At 36.1% G+C, this 21,971-nt stretch overlaps 1 protein-coding gene across 1 annotated transcript; it reads left to right on the plus strand.

The window, feature by feature from the left end:
* Positions 1 to 4,010: 4,010 nt before the first annotated feature.
* LOC122293837 lies at positions 4,011 to 6,107 on the plus strand. The gene is made up of 3 exons (XM_043102306.1): positions 4,011 to 4,142; positions 4,291 to 4,300; positions 5,410 to 6,107. The coding sequence occupies exons 1-3, from the start codon at positions 4,011 to 4,013 to the stop codon at positions 6,105 to 6,107; spliced, it is 840 nt and encodes a 279-aa protein (XP_042958240.1).
* Positions 6,108 to 21,971: the final 15,864 nt, after the last annotated feature.

A 21,971-nucleotide genomic window follows, 5' to 3' on the forward strand; every position in this document is an offset into this window, starting at 1 on the left:
AACCAAAAGGATTTGTTAATCATCTCTACCCTGAATATGTCTACAGGTTGAAGAAGGCGTTGTATGGACTGAAACAAGCACCTCGAGCTTGGTATGAAAGGTTAACTACCTACTTACTTGATCATGATTTTGTTAGAGGACAAGCTGATAGGACCTTATTCATAAGAAGATCAGGTAAACAACTCTTAATTGCTCAAATATATGTTGATGATATTGTTTTTGGAGCAACACTTGAATCTCTTGCTTATAACTTTGCAAATGAAATGAAATCTGAATTTGAGATGAGTATGATTGGTGAGTTAAATTTCTTCTTGGGTATTCAAGTAAAACAATGTAAAGAAGGAATATTTATTTCACAATCTAAATATGCAAGAGATCTTGTAAAAAAATTTGGAATGGAAGGAAAAAGCAATGCTCGGACTCCCATGAGCACTTCAGTGAAAATCAGCAATGACTCCACAGGTAAAAATATTGATCCCACTCTCTATAGAAGCATGATAGGAAGTCTTTTATATATTACAGCAAGTAGACCTGATATAGCTTTCAGTGTTGGTGTATGTGCTAGATTTCAAGCTAATCCTAAAGAATCCCATCTTACTGCAGTAAAAAGAATCATAAAATACCTTAATGCCACTGTTGATTATGGGATATGGTACTCAAAAGACACTAATCTTACACTTGTTGGCTATTCGGATGCTGATTGGGCTGGGAATGCTGATGATAGGAAGAGTACTACGGGTGGGTGTTTTTATATAGGTGGAAATCTTGTAGCTTGGATGAGTAAAAAGCAAAATTCTATTTCTTTATCCACTGCTGAAGCTGAATACATAGCTGCAGGGAGTTGTTGTACTCAGCTATTATGGATGAAAAAAATGCTTGATGATTATGGTTTTTCTCAAGACACTATGACAATATATTGTGATAATTCAAGTGCTATAAGTATTTCCAAAAATCCTGTCCAGCATTCTCGAACCAAGCACATTGATATTCGACATCATTTTATAAGAGACTTGGTTGAGTCTAAAATAATATCCTTGGAACATGTGCCTACTGAACATCAACTGGCTGACTTGTTTACTAAACCTTTGGATGGACTTAGATTTGAGTTTTTACGAAAAGCCATTGGTATATGTGATCCCAAGTGAGAGTTTTCTATCCTACTAGTTTAGGATATTTTCTTCCAGTTTTTTTTTCCTTTCTTTAAAAGCATAAATGTTTCAGTTTTTTTTTTTTTTGTTTAAATAAAAAAAACTTATAAAAAAAAACTGGGTTGTGTATTTTCTTTAAGGTACATGTTTATTACATCACAGGTTGAGCATGTATGGAATTGCTTTCAAAAATTTTCTGATCTTATGTATTACTCCTCTTTGTGCAGCTCTCCTTAAGTGTACTAACCCTATAGGTCTTTTTGGCAAAGTTCATCTATATGCACTGTGAGGAACCTATATGTAAGCATTCTATAATTAATCCTTTTAAAAAAAAAATGCTCATCAAAGAGGGAGTTCATGCCTTGAATTGACTAATACTAGTTGAACCTAGTACTTCTTTAAAGAGCTCTCTTCTTGCCAAACACAAAGAGTGATCCATATAGAAAAAGTCGGTGTCTATTCATTGCGGAAAAAAGACAAACACCCTACACGGATCTATCACCTTGAGTTCTTACAGAAAAAATCGTTGCTCCAATCATTGTGGAAAAAGATGAGCAACCAACATGAACAAAGGAGGTGTACAAACTAGTGTTTGGAGGAGATGCCTATGTATCTAGGCCCTAGCATAAAGTTTGACTTTTAAGGTCAAGAAACAAACTCTAGAGAGCATCTTTATAAAAAAAAATATTACCTTTCTTTGAACAAAGGTATCAAAAATATAACACAAAAGAGAGCAACAAACAAAAAAAAAAGGGGGAAAGCTCATAACATGCTATGATATAAGTATACTCACTCACACACTCACCTGAACTTTGGCATTACTGATTCTATGAGGAGTGAACAACCAAAAAGGGACTGTTACAAACATGAGTGGGCTAAGGATTATTGAATTTTTTTTGGTATATTCTGACTTGATCAAACTAAGATGATTTTAGGCATGTTATCTTTGTTTTTTTTTTAAACAAAACAAAAAAAAAAAAACAAAATCTTTTTCTAATAAAAAAAAATATAGTTTTCTTTTTCTGTTGCTTTGTTCTGTTTTTGTTTTTTTTAAAAAAAAAATAATAATAATAATTAAAAAAAAAAAAGGGTTCCCAGTGTGTTGCATACATGTATCAGGTCTTTTATGCCTAAGTGTAGAAGTCCTAATAGGACTCTTTGGTCCAGCACGTGCACGGGGAGGGTCTTCTTTTAAAACCCTTGAGCATACCTCTTGGCCTTTGTTCCCTCCACTCAGTCCGATCCTCATAAGCATCCCCTTACCCATTTTCACGGCAGCTTGCTTCCTTTCCCCAATCCTCCATACACGGTGCTCTTTTCACTCTCATTCCTCCTCATTCCATCTTCAAGGTAAGTATTTTCGGATCCTCTGTTTTTTTTTCTATTCTTTTCTTCTCTCAAGTTTCGGTATGTTGATATCTACAGTTTCTGTGAAGGGTTTTATTTTTTTTGAAATCTTGGATGTTTGGTTGAGCTGCACTACTCGTAAATGGGTTTGTTGTATTGATTCTACCCATTATATACATGTATTGAGGACAAAGCTCTATTGCACACGGATTCTCTGTTTTTTTTCTCCACGGGTGCACACCAAGTGTTTGTGTTTTTTCCTGACTCATCTCTATTTTGTTTTGGGCACTTGTTAGGATGGCTCTTTCTTATCTATACATAGTAAGGTTTTATGCACATATTGTTTTTGGGTTATTATCAATGTTCAACCTTATAATAATAAAAAAAAACCAAACCACCCTTTAATATCATGTTTTGTTTTATCTATTCTTATCCTCTAAAAAGTTTGAGAATTTCCTTTCTAAACTTGATTCTTGTGCTGATTCAGATGAGATTCAAAGAACGGGCCAAACGCAAAAAGTTCACTACTCCGGTGCCATCCGAGCACTCTTCAAGTGAGGATGTCCCTTCACTTGAACCAATGCAATTAGGCAACACTTCCGCCCCTCCTCCATCTCCATCACAATCTGTGCCTGTGCCCACAGAAGCACCTACTGATCGCTTCACCTCCATTGAAGCCGAGACTCTGCCTATAGGAATACCTTTTCCAAGAGACCCGTCTTGGGTGAACGGGAGGTAAGTATCCATGACTTTCCTTCGGATGACTTCCAAATTATCCGCCATATATTCATTGAAAGGGGATGGGAGAAGCTCACTCATGCCCTTCCTACACCTTGTGTTGAGGTGGTCCGGGAATTTTATTCCAATATAGCCCACTTCAATTTAGATGATCATAGCATCATCTCTACTGTTCGCGGGATTCAAATTGAGGTATCTCCTGCTATTCTCCGTAATCTATTTACTCTTCCTGAGGTGGAATCCCCTCTATACCCATATAAGGGCATGGGAGCCCCAACCAAGACTGCAATGCGCAATCTGTTTGTTGGTCTCATTGGCCCCAAATGGACTGCCAAGACACACAGACTGCCTCTTCACAATATGCTTCCTCAGTATCGGCTCCTGGCCAAAATAGTCTTGACCAATCTCTGGCCTATCAGTCGTCACACTGAAATTTCTCTCAAAAGAGCTTATTTTATGTATGCTCTTGCTACTGGTGTGTCTATTGATTTTCCACGACATGTCATTGATATTATTCATCGTTCACATGTGGAAAAAGAGTTAAATCTCCCCTTTGGAAGTCTAATTACTCAATTGGCCATGATTGCAAAAGTGCCACTTCGAGCAAATGAACCCACCATGAAGCTGCCAGGGCCTATTTCTGCCTAAACCGTGGTTAAATCAGCAGCTGTCATCACCAAGAAGCGCCCCCTCACTACTGAGTCAGCATCCTCTCCACCTGAACCATCCATCCCCACCTCTCAACTTCTTGAGCAAATCTCTTTGTTATCTCAAAAGATGGATAGCTTCACAGCTAAGTGGGAGGCCAGTCAGTCCAAGTTGGAGCAACAATTGGCTGCAGTACGCTCTGATTGTGTACAAGCAAATGATCGACTAGTTCAACTGTCCTTGGATGTCCAACACATTATGGCAAGCGTAGCAGATTCTGACGAGGAAATATAGACCTCTATGGCTGATTGTTGACAAAAAGGGGGAGAAAAGTTTGAGGGGGAGCAGCAGCATCAAAGGGGAGTACATTTGAAAAACTTATCATGTTATTTTTTTTGCTGTAATGCAGATACAATTTGGCATGTATTTTGATTAGGCTAACTGACCATTCTGGTTTTATTAAATCACAACTCTTTATAATCTTCTATACTTTTTGTGATTTGATAGTTGACATATTTTCAGGGAATTTACATTCATCAAACTGGTTTCGTCATCAATCCGCCAAAGGGGGAGATTGTAAAGGCAAAAAGTTGGCTAGGATTAGATGAGTGAATGATAAGGCTTATCTTATCATATTATTTATTATTGTTGGATGAATGTAAAAATAATTATTAATTTATATCTAAACAATGTTGAGTCTATCTAGAAATGTTAGGAGTTGTTTAGATAAGTCCCTGAAGTCAAAATCGAGTTCTGGTAGCATTACACTTATCCAGAAGAAATCTGATCAGAGTTTAGTCTATATCAGAAGAAGTTATCACGAAATGTTAGCAGTCCGTCGGGACGCGTTTTCGCATATGTTGCTAACCGTCAGCAGAGTCCTACTGCAACTAGAATTCTTTTTAGATCTTCTATTTAAAGGGGATTCGGTTTTGTATCTCTTTAAGGACTTCAAGCCACGAATTTTACAGAGGAGATTCTGTGTGTTTATGAGAGAAAATTCAGTTGAGAATTTTCATGGGATTTTTCATATCTTCTTGAGTGTGATCGTGCTTTGAGTGTGAAGCAACATCGATTGGGTTTCAGCCTTTGGAGTTCCAGAAGGGAGGTCAACATTTGAAGATCGCCAGAGGTTCTGGCTGCTACTGTGGTAGAAGACAAACGGGTCGTTTGTCTAGGCAAGTAAGAGAGTCGAATTGCAAAGGTTTTGTAATTGATTATTACTTGTAATTGTTCTTCAAATAATGAGATTGACTTTCCTGGGTTTGACTGCCCCGTAGGGTTTTACCTTTAAAGAGTTCTTTAAAGGGTTTCCTTTCGTAACCAATCGTTGCGTCTTGCAAGTTTGATTATTTATTTTAAAGTATTTGATTCATTTCATAATCTTTATAATTGAGATCTAACTAATTTGTTCAAGGAAATTGGTAGACAATTTCGTAGTTTTATAGGGGTACATTGGGAATTTCAAGATGCAACCTGAAAAGGAGAAAGATAGTTGAAGATGTCACCTGCCAATTGTGTTCTGCAGGTAGTGAAAACACTGCACATGCTCTTAAACAATGTCAGATGCTTACTGAAATCTGGTATCAACAGTTTCCTCAAGTCATGAATGCAGGACCACATGAGGACTTTAGAGAGATGGTAGTTCGAGTACAAGGTAATCACTGTCAAGAGGAGTTGGAGCGATTGTTTATGATTGCTTGGGCATGCTGGTATAGAAGAAATCAGTGGGTGTTTGAGGAAAAACAATTGGAATCAGCAGAGGTAATCAACCATGCTCTTTGCTTGCTTATGGCTTATAAGGCAACTAAACACACTAATCATAATGGCATTCAGAGAGTGACCAAGTGGCAATTGTCTCCACAAGGGACGACAAAGCTTAATGTGGATGGAGCAATATTTCATGCTGATGGCAGTGCTGGGGTTGGTCTTATTCTCAGAGATTGGGAAGGAAAGGTGATACTGGCTGTAAGTAAAAAAGAGGCAGCAGTGATGGAGCCTTTAGAGATCGAACTAATAGCTATACTCAGAGGACTACAATTCTGCATCCCTCTTGGATTGCAGGCTTTAACCATTGAGACAGATTCTTTGATTTTAGCTCAAGAGTTATCAAAACCTAAGCTGGCCAATGCTATGTTTAGAAATATAGTGACAGATATAAAGCAGCTGCAAACTAGAATACCAATTTGCTCGATTGTGCATGTTAATAGGGAAGCAAATGAATAAGCACATAAACTAGCAAGGTTTGCAAGAAATGTAACTGACACAAGTGTTTGGTGGGAGTCTGTTCCCCCTAGTGTTGAGCAAGTCCTATGGACTGATTTAGTTTTGTAATACTATTTTGATTATGAATGAAAGTGATTTTCCTATAAAAAAAAAAAGGGATACTCTATCTGCATATCGGAAACTCTCATCTCGAGCCTTTTTACAGAAACCATGAGAAGCAATTTGCAGCAGGCGATTTAGCCCGAATCATTAAGCAAGTAAGTCCATTGCCCTTCGCTTGTTAAAAAACACTAAGACAGCATGGCCATTTAATTGACCTTTCTTCTTTTATGCTTTCTTTTGTGATTTTCTTCCTCTAACATACTAAAACATTGGGCCAGTTTTTTCCTTTCAGCAAAGCCTAATGAAAGAAAACAACAGTTTACATTGCTTAGCATCTTTACTTTTTACTGTTCACTTTAAATGGTTCTATTCATCTTCTGAGGTGCTAAAGCTGAACTATCTGGGAACTCCACGGTAGAAGTACTATTGTGAAAAGTTTCAAGATCAATCGTTATATGCATGGATTTTACAGTTTCGATAATTATTTTTGGCATTACCGTTTCCATAGTTAGTAGATCTTAATTAATTAATTATTATTATTTTAGTATTCTTCTGACTTCTGATTGTGTGTGAGTAGATCTTTTTTTTTCCTTCAAAAAAAGAAAAAAAAAAAAGAAAATAGCAACTAAGATTTAAGAGCTTAAAAAAGATTTGATACATAACCTAAATTACCTGCCTGATCCCATTAGCAATATTAGAATTTTCATTCTCCTTTTACCAGACTAAAATTCGCACCCAATTCATCAGCTTCTTTATGATCACCCAATCTAGGTGCTTTTCCACTAGCAAAGGAATTGCCTACTATTTCCATTCAGTTCAGCTCCTTTTTTCCATTTTAAAAGCCAGAATAGAAAGATAAATAATAATTCCCCCTGATGAAATATGGAACCTAAGCCACAGTACTAAAAATATCACTCGCCTATTGTATTGCCTAAGAGCATTTTCAATGGATTACCTAAAGTTAAAGGACATTTTTTATGAATATAAGATAGATTTAGATTTTGACTGTTCTATTTATATAAGTCTCCACATTGGAATAGCTATTTTTTTTATTATATAACAACAAAATAATATAAGATAAATTTAACTTTAGCTATTCACATCAAATCTCCACATTGGATATCCATTTATTTATTATATAGTAATAAGTAATTAATAATTTAAAAAATATTTAATTTTTTTAATTATTAATTTATTTAATTTTATCATATTTTAATTATTAATTATTAGTTTATTTTATTTTATCACATTTTGTTATTTAATTTAAAGAAACTTGTCAAAGTTTATAGATGTAGATAGAGAGAAGAGGGAGAGTGTTATAAAAAAAATAATAAAATAAGATTTGCTATATGTACAGTGTAGACCAAATTTGAGTTTTTCTTTAACAATACTGTAGCTAAAAGCCATAAATTTTGTTTATAGATAATCCATTGCAGCTGTGTTTTACACCTAATAGTCAAAAAGTACAATAAATTTTAGAAACGGCTAATCCGGTGAGAATGCTCTAAGCAAAATAAACGGAAAGGAAGAAACAACAAGATAGATGGATGGATGATTTGTAGTTTAAGCACCATGATTATATTATATTAGTGGAAAGGTTTGTCTTACAGACATGTCATTTTTTTAATGCAGACTTTAATAAATTAGCTAGTGAAATTTGTATGCAAATACTTGGACAAGATCTTGTACCATTTCTTTAGAATATATATGAGGCCTACACTGTCCATTCGTTTAAAAAAAAAAAACGCTTTTTCTTTTTTATCAAAAATTTGTTAATATTAGTGTGAATTTGTATGCTTTATATTAGAAACAGAGACTTGCACTATTTCTCTACAAAATAATGGATGGAGATGCTCTCTCTGCTTATATTAAAGCTTTTGACGAAAAGCTAGATGGCTTGACTCCAATTAATGCTGAAGATCATTGCATATTTAAAGTGCACGAGCAGTTACTTAAGGTAAACGAGAAGGGTTACAAACCCATGGTGCTTGCCATCTGTCCTTACAACGACCATAGCAAGGTTGGCCAGGGGCCTATGGAAGAGCATAAAATGCGGTATCTGAAGCAAATGCGTGAAACGAGAAATGACCATAGTGTGAAGGAACACATTAAAGTCTTGAAAGAACAAAGATGAGTTTGTAGAAATGATGCTACTTGATGGCTATTTCATCATTGAGCTGTTCCGCAAGTGCGGGGGGTCGAGTCCAAGGGATGTGTTGAATTTTGCACTTTTTAGTCCCACATCAGTGGGTTAGTAAGTGAAGAGCAAATCTTAAAGTTATAAATAAGAGCCTTAGCCTCTTAGTTTAAGTGCACCAGTTGAAAGCTTATCTAGTAACTTTTGACTTTAGTTAAATTCCTCTATTAGCTTTTTGTAAAAAGGAAAGAGGTGTAAAGTTAAAGTTTTACTAGTGGGGTAGCTTTGTGGGTGTGGTGAGGAGAAAAATTGTGTGATTGTAACAATTTTTCACATAGTGAATTTTCTTCTCTGGGTCTGATGGTTTTTTCTCCTGTTTTGGAGTTTCCACGTAAATTTCTTGTGTTGTTATTATTTCTCTATTTTTCTTGTTATTCCTGCAAAGGGTAGATCCTAGGGGGGGCGAATTTGAAAGGTCCAAATTTCCAACAATTGGTATCAGAGCCACTAGGCTTTTTTTGTGGGGTGGAGCTTTGGTGTGGTAGTGTGGATACGTACAGTCTAAGGAGGTTCTGTCTAGGAGATTGGAAATTTTAAGTGTGTCCATTGTGACCCTCCAATCTTTCCTGGGAACTGACTTAGTGAGGTACTATTCATTTCTACAGTAAATTCATCAAAGCAATGTCAGGAAGTAGGCCTTCAAATCTTGTAAAATTGGAGGTGGAGAAATTTGATGGGAGAATCAATTTTGGCTTGTGGCAAGTACAAGTCAAGGATGTCTTGATTCAATCAGGATTACACAAGGCATTGAAGGGCAGACCAACACCTGAAGTCAGCACTGGTACTAGTGTGACTGGTGAAAGGAGCAGATCTAAAATGAGCGATGAAGATTGGGAGGATTTGGATTTGAGAACAGCAAGTGCGATACGTCTGTGCCTGGCCAAAAATGTTCTTGCAAATGTGCATGGAATATCTACGGCAAAGGAACTCTGGGAAAAACTTGAAGAGTTGTATCAGACGAAGGGCGTCTCAAATCGCGTGTACCTGAAGGAGCAGTTTCATACACTGCGAATGAGTGAAGGTACAACTATTTCAGATCATTTAAGCGTTCTCAATGGCATTGTCGCTGAGCTAGAAGCTATTGGAGTTAAAATTGATGATGAGGATCAAGCCTTGAGACTCATCTGGTCTCTTCCACCTTCCTATGAGCACATGAAACCTATTTTGATACATGGGAAGGAGAAAATAATTTTTTCAGAAGTTACCAGTAAAAGCTTTTCTGAAGAGAGAAGACTAAGTAGTGGAAGTAATGTTCCACTTGAGAACTTAGCGATGGTAGCAGCTGGAAATGGGAAGATGAAGAACTCCATGAAGAAGAAAGTAGTCTGCTGGGAGTGTGGACAATCTGGGCACGTCAAGAAAAATTGTCCAAGAGCTGGAGCAGGTTCGGCAAGGGGCTCCAAGTCAGTAAATGGAGATACTGGAAATGATGCTAATATTGTGTCTCTCTCCATGGAAGATTTTGCTCTTTAAAAAGAGACATGTACATCCTTATGGCATGCTGCTAATTCCCAAAGTTGCCATGATAGAAGATGTGTTAATATTAGCAGGTCCGCAAGTTTGCACACAGGCATTGGTTTGGCATTAATGCAGGGTGTGTGGTGGAAATTCATGTCGATGGCTGATGAACTTTCAGGAAAGCCAAACGTGGAAGTTACACCATAATTTTCAGCAAGGTTGTTTTCGACATGGGCCGAAGTGAAATGCTTGGAATTGGTTTATTCTGAGTGGGTATGCTTTTATGGTGAAGCATGATAGTAGAAGCTATGAAGATCTTCATTGAGGTGGAGCTTGGCTGTGGGACCAGTCAAAGTCGCAAGGTGGAGATTGTTGAATTTTGCACTTTTTAGTCCCACATCGGTGGGTTAGTAAGTGAAGAGCAAATCTTAAAGTTATAAATAAGAGGCTTAGCCTCTTAGTTTAAGTGCACCAGTTGAAAGCTTATCTAGTAACTTTTGACTTTAGTTAAATTCCTCTATTAGCTTTTTGTAAAAAGGAAAGAGGTGTAAAGTTAAAGTTTTACTAGTGGGGTAGCTTTGTGGGTGTGGTGAGGAGAAAAATTGTGTGATTGTAACAATTTTTCACATAGTGAATTTTCTTCTCTGGGTCTGGTGGTTTTTTCTCCTGTTTTGGAGTTTCCACGTAAATTTCTTGTGTTGTTATTATTTCTCTATTTTTCTTGTTATTCCTGCAAAGGGTAGATCCCAACAGGATGAACATGATCCAATCTTCGAACTGGATTGGATGCTTCCTAAAATAGCTCGCGATCTACTGATTTTTGAAAATCAACTTCCATTCTTTGTTCTGACTAAATTATTCTTGATGATTGAGAGTAGCCAAACACCACTTCCCAACCAATCCGAACATTTGGGAGAACACCCCATCGAGATTGAGCAGAACAATGAAATTACCTCTTTTGAAAGCTCAACCTCCATAGATCAGAGTGTCCAGATCAGACGATTTGGTGATCTTGCCCTTCTTTTTTTCCATGGTTCATTACCATTTCAATGGAATGTCAATGGATCAAGTTCTTATTCAATCAAAGATACTAAGCATCTACTTTCTCATAAAGCTATCACTCCTCCAGTTGCAAAAATTGTATATGAGCATCTACAGGTTGGAGACAAATTCAAGAATGCAAATTTTAAGCATCTACTTGATCTGATACATACAATTATCAGGCTTTTAGTACTTGATATGGAACTACACCATGCCAAAAAATGTCAAGAGGTTGGAGTCAAATTCAAGAAGGGAGAGATATTTAAAAATTTGTTTGGCCTGATAAGTAGAGTTGAAAGTCCTTCACTTGCAAAAATCAAAAATGGAAAATATGAAGAAGGGCCGTAAGAAAAAATCAATAGCTTTTGCCATAAATTTAGAGAAATCTAAGCTTCCATACAGTCCGAAGAGGATTGAAGACTGGAACTCAATACCGTATGGAACGCAACTTCAAGAGGCTGGAGTCGAATTCGAGATGGCAGAGGAATTTAGAAAACAATTTGTGGAGAATAAAGACTGGGAGTCAATACACGACGCCATTGCATTTCAAGAGGCTGGAATTGAACTCGCCCAGGCAATGGAATTTATGTATCTACTTCGTCAAAATAGGAATGAAGACAGCAAGAAAGAACTTTGCCCAACCAGTGCAACCACATTAAAGATGGTAGAGAAATTTATGTGCCTACATTTTCGGAAAAAGATTGAAGACTGGAACTCAATTCCTAACGGCAGAGAGCTTAAAGAGGCTGAAGTAGAATTCAAGAAGGCAAAGATATTATATAACTACCAGCTTTATAGTACTTCTATGATTTCAGGTCAGAAACTCGTATTGGAAAAACTACCAGCTTTCTTTTTGAAATGATATTATATAACTATTGAATCAAATATTATGATGCATCAAAAGTGGTATGATTTAAAATATTTGTATGTTTTTCATAATTAAATTGATCATCCGAAATCAATTACGATAAGTCGAATAATTTTCATATGGACGTCTATAAAAGAACCAGGAGATTCTTTTACTATAAAGTCTTCCCACCATGAGCGAAAAGAAAAATTTGCTTGAATCAAATAAAATGAAATAATTTGGCGTTATCTTGATTATCATAGGTGAAATAGAAGTTCAGATGATACTTAATTTATGGATGCAATAAGATAAAAATGTCTCATATTCTAGCTGCTAAAATTCTAGCGAGAATTGAAGTCCTCGTAGGAAAAATAAGAAATTTAACAGTCTACTGAACATAAGACATGTCCAAAAGCGTGGGAGACCTATTGATACAAAAGATAAATCATCCTGAAAGAGAAAAACACAAAGAAAAGAAATTGGTGCTCCTGAAGAAGTCGTATCTACAAAACAAGCAATAAGAACCATTCAAACTTTCTGTACAAAATTCTCTCATAATAAAAACTCCTGAAAAGTATAATCCCCCTGAAAAGTATCTCCTGAAGAATAATTCTCTTGAAGAGAAAACTACGGAAGAGTGCTTCCTGAAGAGGTTTTTCATAAAATGTCTTCTGTTGAAGAGGGACAGGTACCTGAAAATAACGAGATCTTGATACATTTTAGAGTATTGGAGAAATTCTGAATAGAAATAAAACTGTTGTCGACAATATATTTTCATATAAGATAGCACTTGACATTACCAGAAGTAATGAAGAAAGTGAGCCAAGAACCGTCGAAAAATACCGACATAAAAATATTGGCCAAAATAGAAAGAAATGAATCCTGCAAAATTGATATCACTAGTAAAATGCGATACATATGGACTTGTAGTCTAAACACATAAGAGGTGATGCTTGTTGAATATTTGTGGCTTTTTGTATAAATGAAATGAAAATGTGGTATATAAATCATGAATCGGTTTTTCGCAGAAATAATATTGATATGCTTTTGAAGTAAATGAAATTATATTGTGGTTTTTATTAGTTTGATAGTTACCGAGAGTTTGGGTATGCATGATTAACTGCATATTTATATGTATCGCTAGATATGAAATGCATGAAGCATATATTCCTGAAGTACTTATTTTATCAAGTTTCAAAAATGCTTATATGATCTAAAACAATCCAAACGCATATGGAACAAGCTATTTTCCATATAGTTTTAGTATCTAGATTAGCTTTTATTGCAGTTTATATAAATGATTTAAATGTTATTGAGACTCCAGAAGAGCTCATGAAAACTGCAAATATTTGAAATATAAATCAGAAACTCTTTCGGCTTTGATGAGGAGATAAATGAAATTATTAATTTTGAAATACCATCTCTTAAATGCAATTAGTATTTCAGATTCATATTACGGTTTTGTAAGAAATGTGCATGACTAAAGGAGAAATAAAGTGGAGCATACAGAACATCTACTAAAAGATAGAAACACAACGTGAATATTTGTGAAATATTATTTTATTATCTCGAAACAAAATTATAGAAATTTGAGACTCTTCGCCTCATTCTTTAAACGATCTTGCTCTTCATAAATTTGTATGGCATCCCTGTCTAAAGGAGTAGGCAATTAAAAAGAAGAGTCAAGCAAGAATTTTAAGTTCTTATTCTCTTGCTTTATTGCCCCTACCTTCATGTTGGACTCTAGAAGAAGTCGCTGAAGGATAGAAATTTTCTCATTGAGTTTGTCAACCTCATAAGTTTTGGATTGTAGTTGCTGAGAAAATGCGACGATGGTTGATGAGTATCAGGTACCGAGACTCACAAGCTCGTAGATAACATCATCATCTGACTTATTAGTCAGATCATATTTGTATTGCATTATAGCACTTATGGTAGAAACAGAAACAACTGGTGAATGAGGTGTAGAATATCTCATATATTGATCACGAGAAAATTGCTAGGTCATTGCAGAGTAAGAATACAGAGAGATATTACAGAGTAAGAATGCAGAGTAATTACAAAAAAGTGAAGAAGAAGGGATGCGAATAAAGATGAGCTGAATATTTCTTTTATAGAGAAAATTATGAAAGTAAGACAAAATTACATATATAGATAGAGGATATGCTAAACACAGATATCCTACAGTTATTTACTAGGTTGTAAAATTAAAAGCAGCTTACCCCTACTCTGTTAGAAGTTAGACTTTTTCAGATATTCGCGGTGAGATTAAATGCAACTTGTTTTTATTCTCTAAATCTTTGGATTTCTTCAAATATCTATTGTTGCTGATCTTGTATTTGAGCCCATTCTCTTTCCAGATCCTCTATACGTGGCTGAAGATCATGAGCATACTGTTTTAGCGCCTTATGCTCCTCATTCAGTTTTCTGTTCTTAAGACTCTTCGCATACCTCATTCACTTTAGCTAATTAAGATATTTGATTATTGAGTTTGTTGACCTCATTCACTTTAACTAATAACCTCCGAAACATGGCCGTAATAGAAGCAGAATATTGAGCACTAAGAAATATTGATTCTGAAACGACATTAGAATAACCCATTTCTAGAAAAATGAATCTCTACTTCTATCATACGAGCAACATCCTCAGGTGAGTAAAAGGAAGGACAAAGCATCTCTATTGCTTCACAGTGTCTCTCGTGAAGCTTTTCTTTACAAGAGACAAGAGATGTAGCATCATAGCCCTGCGACGCCTGACAGCTCCAGAAGAGCTGTAAAATCCTACGGTGCTACCGTTTTTGTTGAATATGGAAGTTGGCAGCTTAACTTTGATGACTTCTCCACTAACTATATTATTCACAAGAACTCCAGAAGAGCACAACTCCAGAAGAGTATTGAATTTAATGTTAAAACGATATTGAATCAATATGGCGAATCTATTTATTAAAACATTACCAACTGCATTATTTAAAGTGTCAGTACACAATATTGAGATGCATCAACGCAAAGACCTTTCATTATAAAGTCTTGAAGCACTTTTATATAGACAAAACCCATCTTCTGAGTACTCCAATGGTTGTTTGATCACTTGATGTGCATAAAGATCCATTTCGTCCTTGTGAAGATGATGAAGAAATTCTTGACCCTAAAGTATCTTATCTCAGTGCAATTGGAGCCCTGGTGTATCTTGCAAATTGCACTCAGTCTGATATTACATTTTGAGTTAATTTACTTGCAAGATATAGTTACGCACCAACTCGAAGACATTGGAATGGTATTAAACATGTCATTTGTTACCTCCGAGGTACGATTGATATGTGATTATTTTATCAACATGAATCGAGTCTATAATTAGTTGGATATGCGGATGCATGTTATCTTTTAGATCCACACAGAAGTAGATCTTAAACTGGATATGTATTTACTTATGGAAATTCTACTATATCATGAAGATTTGTCAAACAGATATGGTCAAGTGATAATTTGGCAGATTTATTCACTAAGGCATTACCAACTACAACATTTAAGAAGATTGTGCAGAACATTAGAATGCGAAGATTTCAAAACCTATCATAATGCACTTTTCTTGGCAATACTTTAACGAGATATATTCTTTATGTATGGTCATCCAAATGGGGAGTATTATAAATCAATTTGTATGACCATATTTAACCATCAATTAAGACCATTTTTAGCCGTCAATTATGACCGCCCTTAGCCTTCAATTATGACTTAAGCTATACATAAATTGCCTTTGTACTCTTATATATATGGGTATCATTCACTTGTATAAGTTAAAGGTTTTCATTATTGAATAACAACACTTTTTCTTGCAATATCATTTCTCTTTTAGATTCATAACAGCAACAAATTAATCTATAGATGATTTTTAGCTAAAGCACCTTGATTCTATTATATTATAATAAATCAGGTTCTTTATTTTTATCAGTTGATAGAATATATCAGTTTCGATTTCGCCGATATTCAATTTTTTTAAAATGGTATGTTAGTATTTTTTATTTTTTTAAAATACTACCTTTGAAACTCATTTTCAATGTTTTCCACTGACTGAAATAATTTGGAGAATATTGGGCACTTATCTTGAAATGCAGGAATCAATTTGGTCATGTTGTTTGGTTCCTTTCAGATATGTTTGCGCTTTGATTTCAGGTGGCTGAAGCTAATGGTAATTCAAATGCGAAGCGATGCAAGCCGAAGGAGGCTAACGGCAAGGAAAATGACCCTGTTAATGCAGAGCAGGAAGCCAAAGGCAGTACTAGCAGTTCAGGGGATGTTTCTTGCTAGTTGTGTTTTGTACTCTGTATGTGTTGACGCAATTCCTCTCCATGAAAGTGTCTTCTGTCAATACCAGGCATGATTTGAACATGGATACTCTGATTTTGTTGTCTTATTTTCCTGAATTTTTTTTTTTTTTTTCTTTAGAAGTACCCAATATAAAATCCCATAACAAATTCTGTTTTTCGGTGCAAAAGTCACAAAGCACCATATGTAAGATACTAATTACAGTTCTAATTAGAGAAAAGGTTTTCTACCAGCTTTCATTTACAACCCTGTTTGCAATCTTGTCGTTTATATTAGAAGTATTATAGCACTTGGTCAAGAAATTTGGCGATTGTTTTCATAAATTGCATCTGGGTCACGTCGATTGTACATTGTTTACAATTAAATCATATAAATCTGGTAGATTTAATTCTGACTTGGTTGTAACCAGCTGTACAAGTGAGACTTAGCACTCAAAAAGTCTAATTTGAATTGTTACGACATTTGGTTGCCTCCAGATGGTGACGTTCTGGTAGATTTGATTCTGACTTGGTTGTAAGTAGCTGTACAAGTGAGACTTAGCACTCAGAAAAGTCTAATTTGAATTATTAAGACATTTGGTTGTCTTAAGACATTTGGTTGTCATGATTGAAACCCCTAAATCAATTTAGGGGTTAGGGTTTCGGATTGGGACCCTAAATTAAATTAGGGTTCCAATCCGAAACCCTAATTTTTTTTTCCCAATCCGAAACCCTAAATTGATTTAGGGGTTTCATGGATTGAAACCGCAATCCGAAACCCTAAACTCATTAATTTCCCAGTGCCCACCCCTACTTTCAACCTACAAATTTTGTTTACAAAATTATTGAATACAAAAATTGTAAAGAATAAGAAAAAGACCTACCAATTAATTAAGAAAGAAATTATTTATATACATATATATAAATATATTATACTCGGGGACATCCAATGAAAAAGTATCTTCCTAACCACTGCAATCATCCAAAACCACGTACTTCCCGATCCAAATTATTTTATAACATGTCGATTGATATTCATATAGTTATTTTATAACCTATTTTCCTGAGTTGTTCTACAACCTTTGATTCCACTTCATGAAAATATATATTAAATTTTGTTTATTTAAATTCTAAAATTTAAAGACTAGAGCTGGCATTAGAAAAAATAAAAATAATAAATAATAAAGATACACATCTGAAGGGACTTGAGTTTGCAGAGAAATTCTGCAATCTAACCCAACATATCAATCTTTTAAAAATATTATGCAATGACTAAGCTCAGAATTGTATATCTTGAGAGCTGTCTCCAGGTCATTGTCACTCTAAATAAAAGCATGGCTACTTCTAAAACCCAACCATGGAATGCAAAGGCTCACATGAACAAACTCGAGCAATCTTCAATAATGGCCTTCATTCATAATTTATTATTATTCTTGTAAAAAAATTCATATCTAATCCAGGGGTAAAAAAATAATACCAGTGTCGGTACTATTAAAATCAATTATGGAAGGATTTAGAATCAAGTCAAGAACTTATGACTTACATGAGGTTCACTTTAGAGCAATTGGGAAGGCATTGGAGGCCGCAATAAAGGAGTGGGGGTTGGAAAAGGTTTTGTCTGTGTCAGTTGATAATGCGTCGTCTAATGATGTCGCATTGGGATATCTAAAGAATTATCTTAAAGATGCAAATAAGACATTCTTGGGTGGTGAATACTTGCATGTTAGATGTGCTGCACATATTTTGAATTTAATTGTGACTGAGGGGTTGAAAGATGTTGATGACTCGGTTGCATGAGTTAGAATGGCTGTGAAATGGGTGAGGTCTTCTCCTTCTAGATTGAAGAAATTCAAAGTTGCTGCAAAGGCTGCGGGCATAACATCAAATAAGGGTCTTTGTACTGATGTTTCTACCAGATGGAACTCAACCTTATTGATGTTGGAGGCGGCCCAAGAATATAAGGCAGCCTTTCAATTATTGGGTGATGAAGACATCCAATATGTCAAATACTTTGATGAGCACAGGGGATCACGAAAGCCTATTGATGATGATTGGGTGGTAGTTTATACTTTCGTTGATTTTCTTGGATTATTTTATGATGTCTCATTGAATATATCTGGTTCTTTGTACCTTACATCTCATGGGTTTTGTCAACAAATATATAGGGTAAAAGAAAAATTAGAAGATATGCGTAGGGGTTCCAATGAAAGGATGAGGGGGATGTCAGTGACCATGATGCTAAAATACGACAAGTATTGGGGAGATTTGACTAGAATGAATATTTTCTTATATGTGGTTGTTATTCTTGATCCCCGTCTGAAAGTTTTAGGCTTGTTATATGGGTTGGGACTTGTTCACGATCAGGTATGGACTGAAATTATTGGTGAATTGGCCCGAGATACCCTGAAAAAATTGTATGACGAGTTTATGGCAAATAAGGGTGGTACTACATCGAAGACACATATACCGACCCCAACGCCTTCTACAGACACCGTGACCGGGCCTCCTACAAAGAAGCGCAGAATCCCACACTAGTCCATCAATCTACGGAGGTCGTTTCTGAGTTAGACAACTATTTGTCAGCGGATATGGTTCAAGATGATGATGATCATTTCGATATATTAGGATGGTGGAAGAATGCCTCAAAGAAATATCCCATCATTTCTGAGATTGCCCGCTGTATTTTGGCCATCCCTATTAGCACCGTTGCCTCAGAGTCAGCCTTTAGTACCGGAGGTCGTATATTGGATCCTTTCCGTAGTTCATTGTCTCCTACAACTGTAGAGGTATTGATATGCACTCAGAGTTGGACGATAGGAAATGATATTCATGTTCCGGATATTTTAGATTTTAAGGGTGGTGATCAGTTTGGATTTGGACCACCTGGTAATTGTTTTTTATTTTATTATTTTAATTTATTTATATTCATTTCCATTTCATCGTTATTAATTTTAATATTAATTTTTGTAGTAACACATGAGATGTCTAGCACCTCTGCAACATAAAAATGTGCTCAAGCCCGGGCCACCCCAACTGTCACACCCCTTGACTCAAAGACAAGCCACAGCTGACAAGCCACAGCTGACAAGCCTCTTTAGAATGATCAATTTTTAATTATTTGTTCAAATTTTGTATTCAATAATTTGTAATGTTGATACAATGTCCCTTGGACACTTTTATGTTTGTAATTTTGTAATTGTTTAGCCTTTCAATTTTGTAATAGCTTAGTTATAATTATTAGTTTATTACGAATTAGACTCTTAGACATAACACTTTTTTTTTTCTTTTAATCTGGGTTTTAAATTTTTTTTTTCTTTTTTACTTATAATTTTATGGGCTGAAAAATGAAAATGGCCTACACGCTTTTTTTGGGCAAAAAATACATACTTGTGGGCCATTTTGACCCATTGCTAAGGTTTATGGGCCCAAAATGGCCCAGAAATTGCTTCTGGGCCATTTTCGGGCCAGAAATTGCTCTTGGGCCCAAGGCCCAGAAATTGCTCCTAGGCCCAAGGCCCAGAAGGGGGGTGCGGGGGGGCGGACGGATTGTCCCCCCACCCCGTACCCCGTCATGCGGCCCCGCCCCCGCACACCAGGGGCGGGGGACGGGGGAGATTTTCCCCATCCGCCCCATGCGGGGGCGGGGGGCCGGGGGGGGGGGGGGGTGGTCTACCCCGCACCATATGGTGCGGGTAGCACCCCTAGTTGGTAGATACAATTGATCCATTTGATATCCATTTATAACAAGCAATTTTATCAACATTAAAAAGTGGCTTTTAACGAAGAAAAAAGTTGATTGAAGAGACTTAATTAAGGGAGGATGCAAGACTAACATCTTTTAAGTGATTTGACACAAAAGCCTCTAGAGGAGGATTTGAGAGAAGAAAATCGTTAAGCCCGGTTTGGATATATGAAATATTTTATAATTATAATTTTTTAAAATTTTATATTAAATATAATACATAATTTAATTTTTTAAATTTTAAAATAATAATATTAAAAAATAATATTTTAATATTATTTTATTCAATTTTTAATTTTTATCTCAATTCATCTAATCTCAACTCACTATTTAAAATACCACACCTAACGGTCTAGTCACTATTTTTCTCTTTAGAGGAAAAGTAGGAGAATAATTTGAAGTAGAGAATGGGAAGTCACCTATTATGAAGTTAGAAATGAGTTTTGCTGCTCATCATTCCTATATACTATACATCACATTTATTTAATTTTAATTTTTTTATTTTATTCTTTCTAAATTAATTGAATTCTTCTATTCATCATTTTTACATCACACAATTGATATGAAAAAAAAAATTAAAAAATTAAAAAATTATAGATAGTGTTTACTACTGTGAGTAGGACTGTTCACCCGTTCCATTTGACCCGATATACGCTATTCCGAACCTACCAGAAATGGCATCTTCCGAATGGGCTTCCGTTCTGAATTTCTGAGTTCCATAAGTTGCTTGGTTCGGGTATTCTGACCCGACCCGTTCAAGAATTTTCCTCCTCAACTTTCTCACTTCTCAAACAAAAAATGTCCGATCCATCTCCAAGGTACTGCATAGGACCCCAAGAAGGAACTAAGCTTCATCTAGGACTCTCATCGATCACACTAACCAGCGTGGCGTCGATCTCATCTGCATCCATCCCACCAAGACCATCACCGAACAGGGACCCTTCGATTGCATCAGCCACAAGATGTACGGATGCGACTGGAATCAGCAGCTGCACCGCAGCACCAGTTCTTGGTCAAACACCCAAACGTCGTCGTAATCGATCCGCCGGGTCTCCATGCTTGAGGTGGTGTACAAGTTGGAGACTCTGTTGGCTCCGAATGAGATTCAGGAGTTGGGGCTGAGGTCGCCGGTGATAGCGAAGCAGGTGTCGGCAGACGACAGCGCGAATTCACACAAGATGTGCTTGGTGTTAAATCCAAACGGGTTAACGGTTATTAACCGACCCGTATCGAAATAATCCGAAAATGTTTCGGTTCCGTTTGTGTTTGTTTCGGGTCGGGTAAATCGGGTCGCTTTATTCGGAACGTCTGGGTCGGGTTGGCTGAGCGGTCCAAATGTATATCCCTAATTGCGAGGATGATGAGTATAATTGGTTTTTAAGAAAAGGACGATGCTACACTTACCGTTGGTGGCTCCCGCTGGGAGCCAACGTTAGGCTTAAAAAAAGTTTTTTTTTTTTTGTATTTTTTTTCAAATCATTTTTTAATACTTTTAAATATTTTAAAAAAATATAAAAAATTTATATTAATAGTAAAAAAAGTTCTTAATCATTAAGAAAAAGAAAAAGAATAAAAATTGGCCAGCGGTGGCTAGGCCTGTGCAAATAACTGGTCAAATCGAGTGACCCGTGAGATTCGATCCGACCCAAACTGGCAAATGCCGGGTTACTAGACAATCGGTTTACCAACCTGATAAACAACGGGTTTGGATTTCTCATCTTACACCGACCGACATATAAATTACTCTTACCCAGATACCCTTTAGTTCTCTCAAACCCTAGACTCCAGGCTCCAAGACTCCAAGCCTTCTCCCGAGATCTCTACCATTTTCTTCTTCACAAACTTCTTCTTCAAATACTGAAGACCATTCTTTTGATTTCTCACCACCGATGAAAGCAACACAAATGTAAGAAAGTCCAAATATGCTCGATTATATGCATATTCGATCACTTTTTGTTTCAGTTTTTGTTTGGTAGATAAGAAACGGTTAGAAAAGTAAAAAAGAGCAAGTTTTGCTTTGTAGAGATGGTTGGCTTTATTTTTTGTTCTTTTTTTTTTCTCTTTCTTATGTGCAAGGCGATAATAGCTCCAACATCTCTCTCTCTCTCTCTCTCTCTCTCTCTCTCTCTCTCTCTCTCTCTCTCTTTGTGTGGAATCAAACGGTCACAAATCTTGGT

This window comes from Carya illinoinensis, chromosome 1 (assembly GCF_018687715.1).
Source record: "Carya illinoinensis cultivar Pawnee chromosome 1, C.illinoinensisPawnee_v1, whole genome shotgun sequence".
In the NCBI taxonomy this organism is placed as follows: Eukaryota; Viridiplantae; Streptophyta; class Magnoliopsida; order Fagales; family Juglandaceae; genus Carya; species Carya illinoinensis.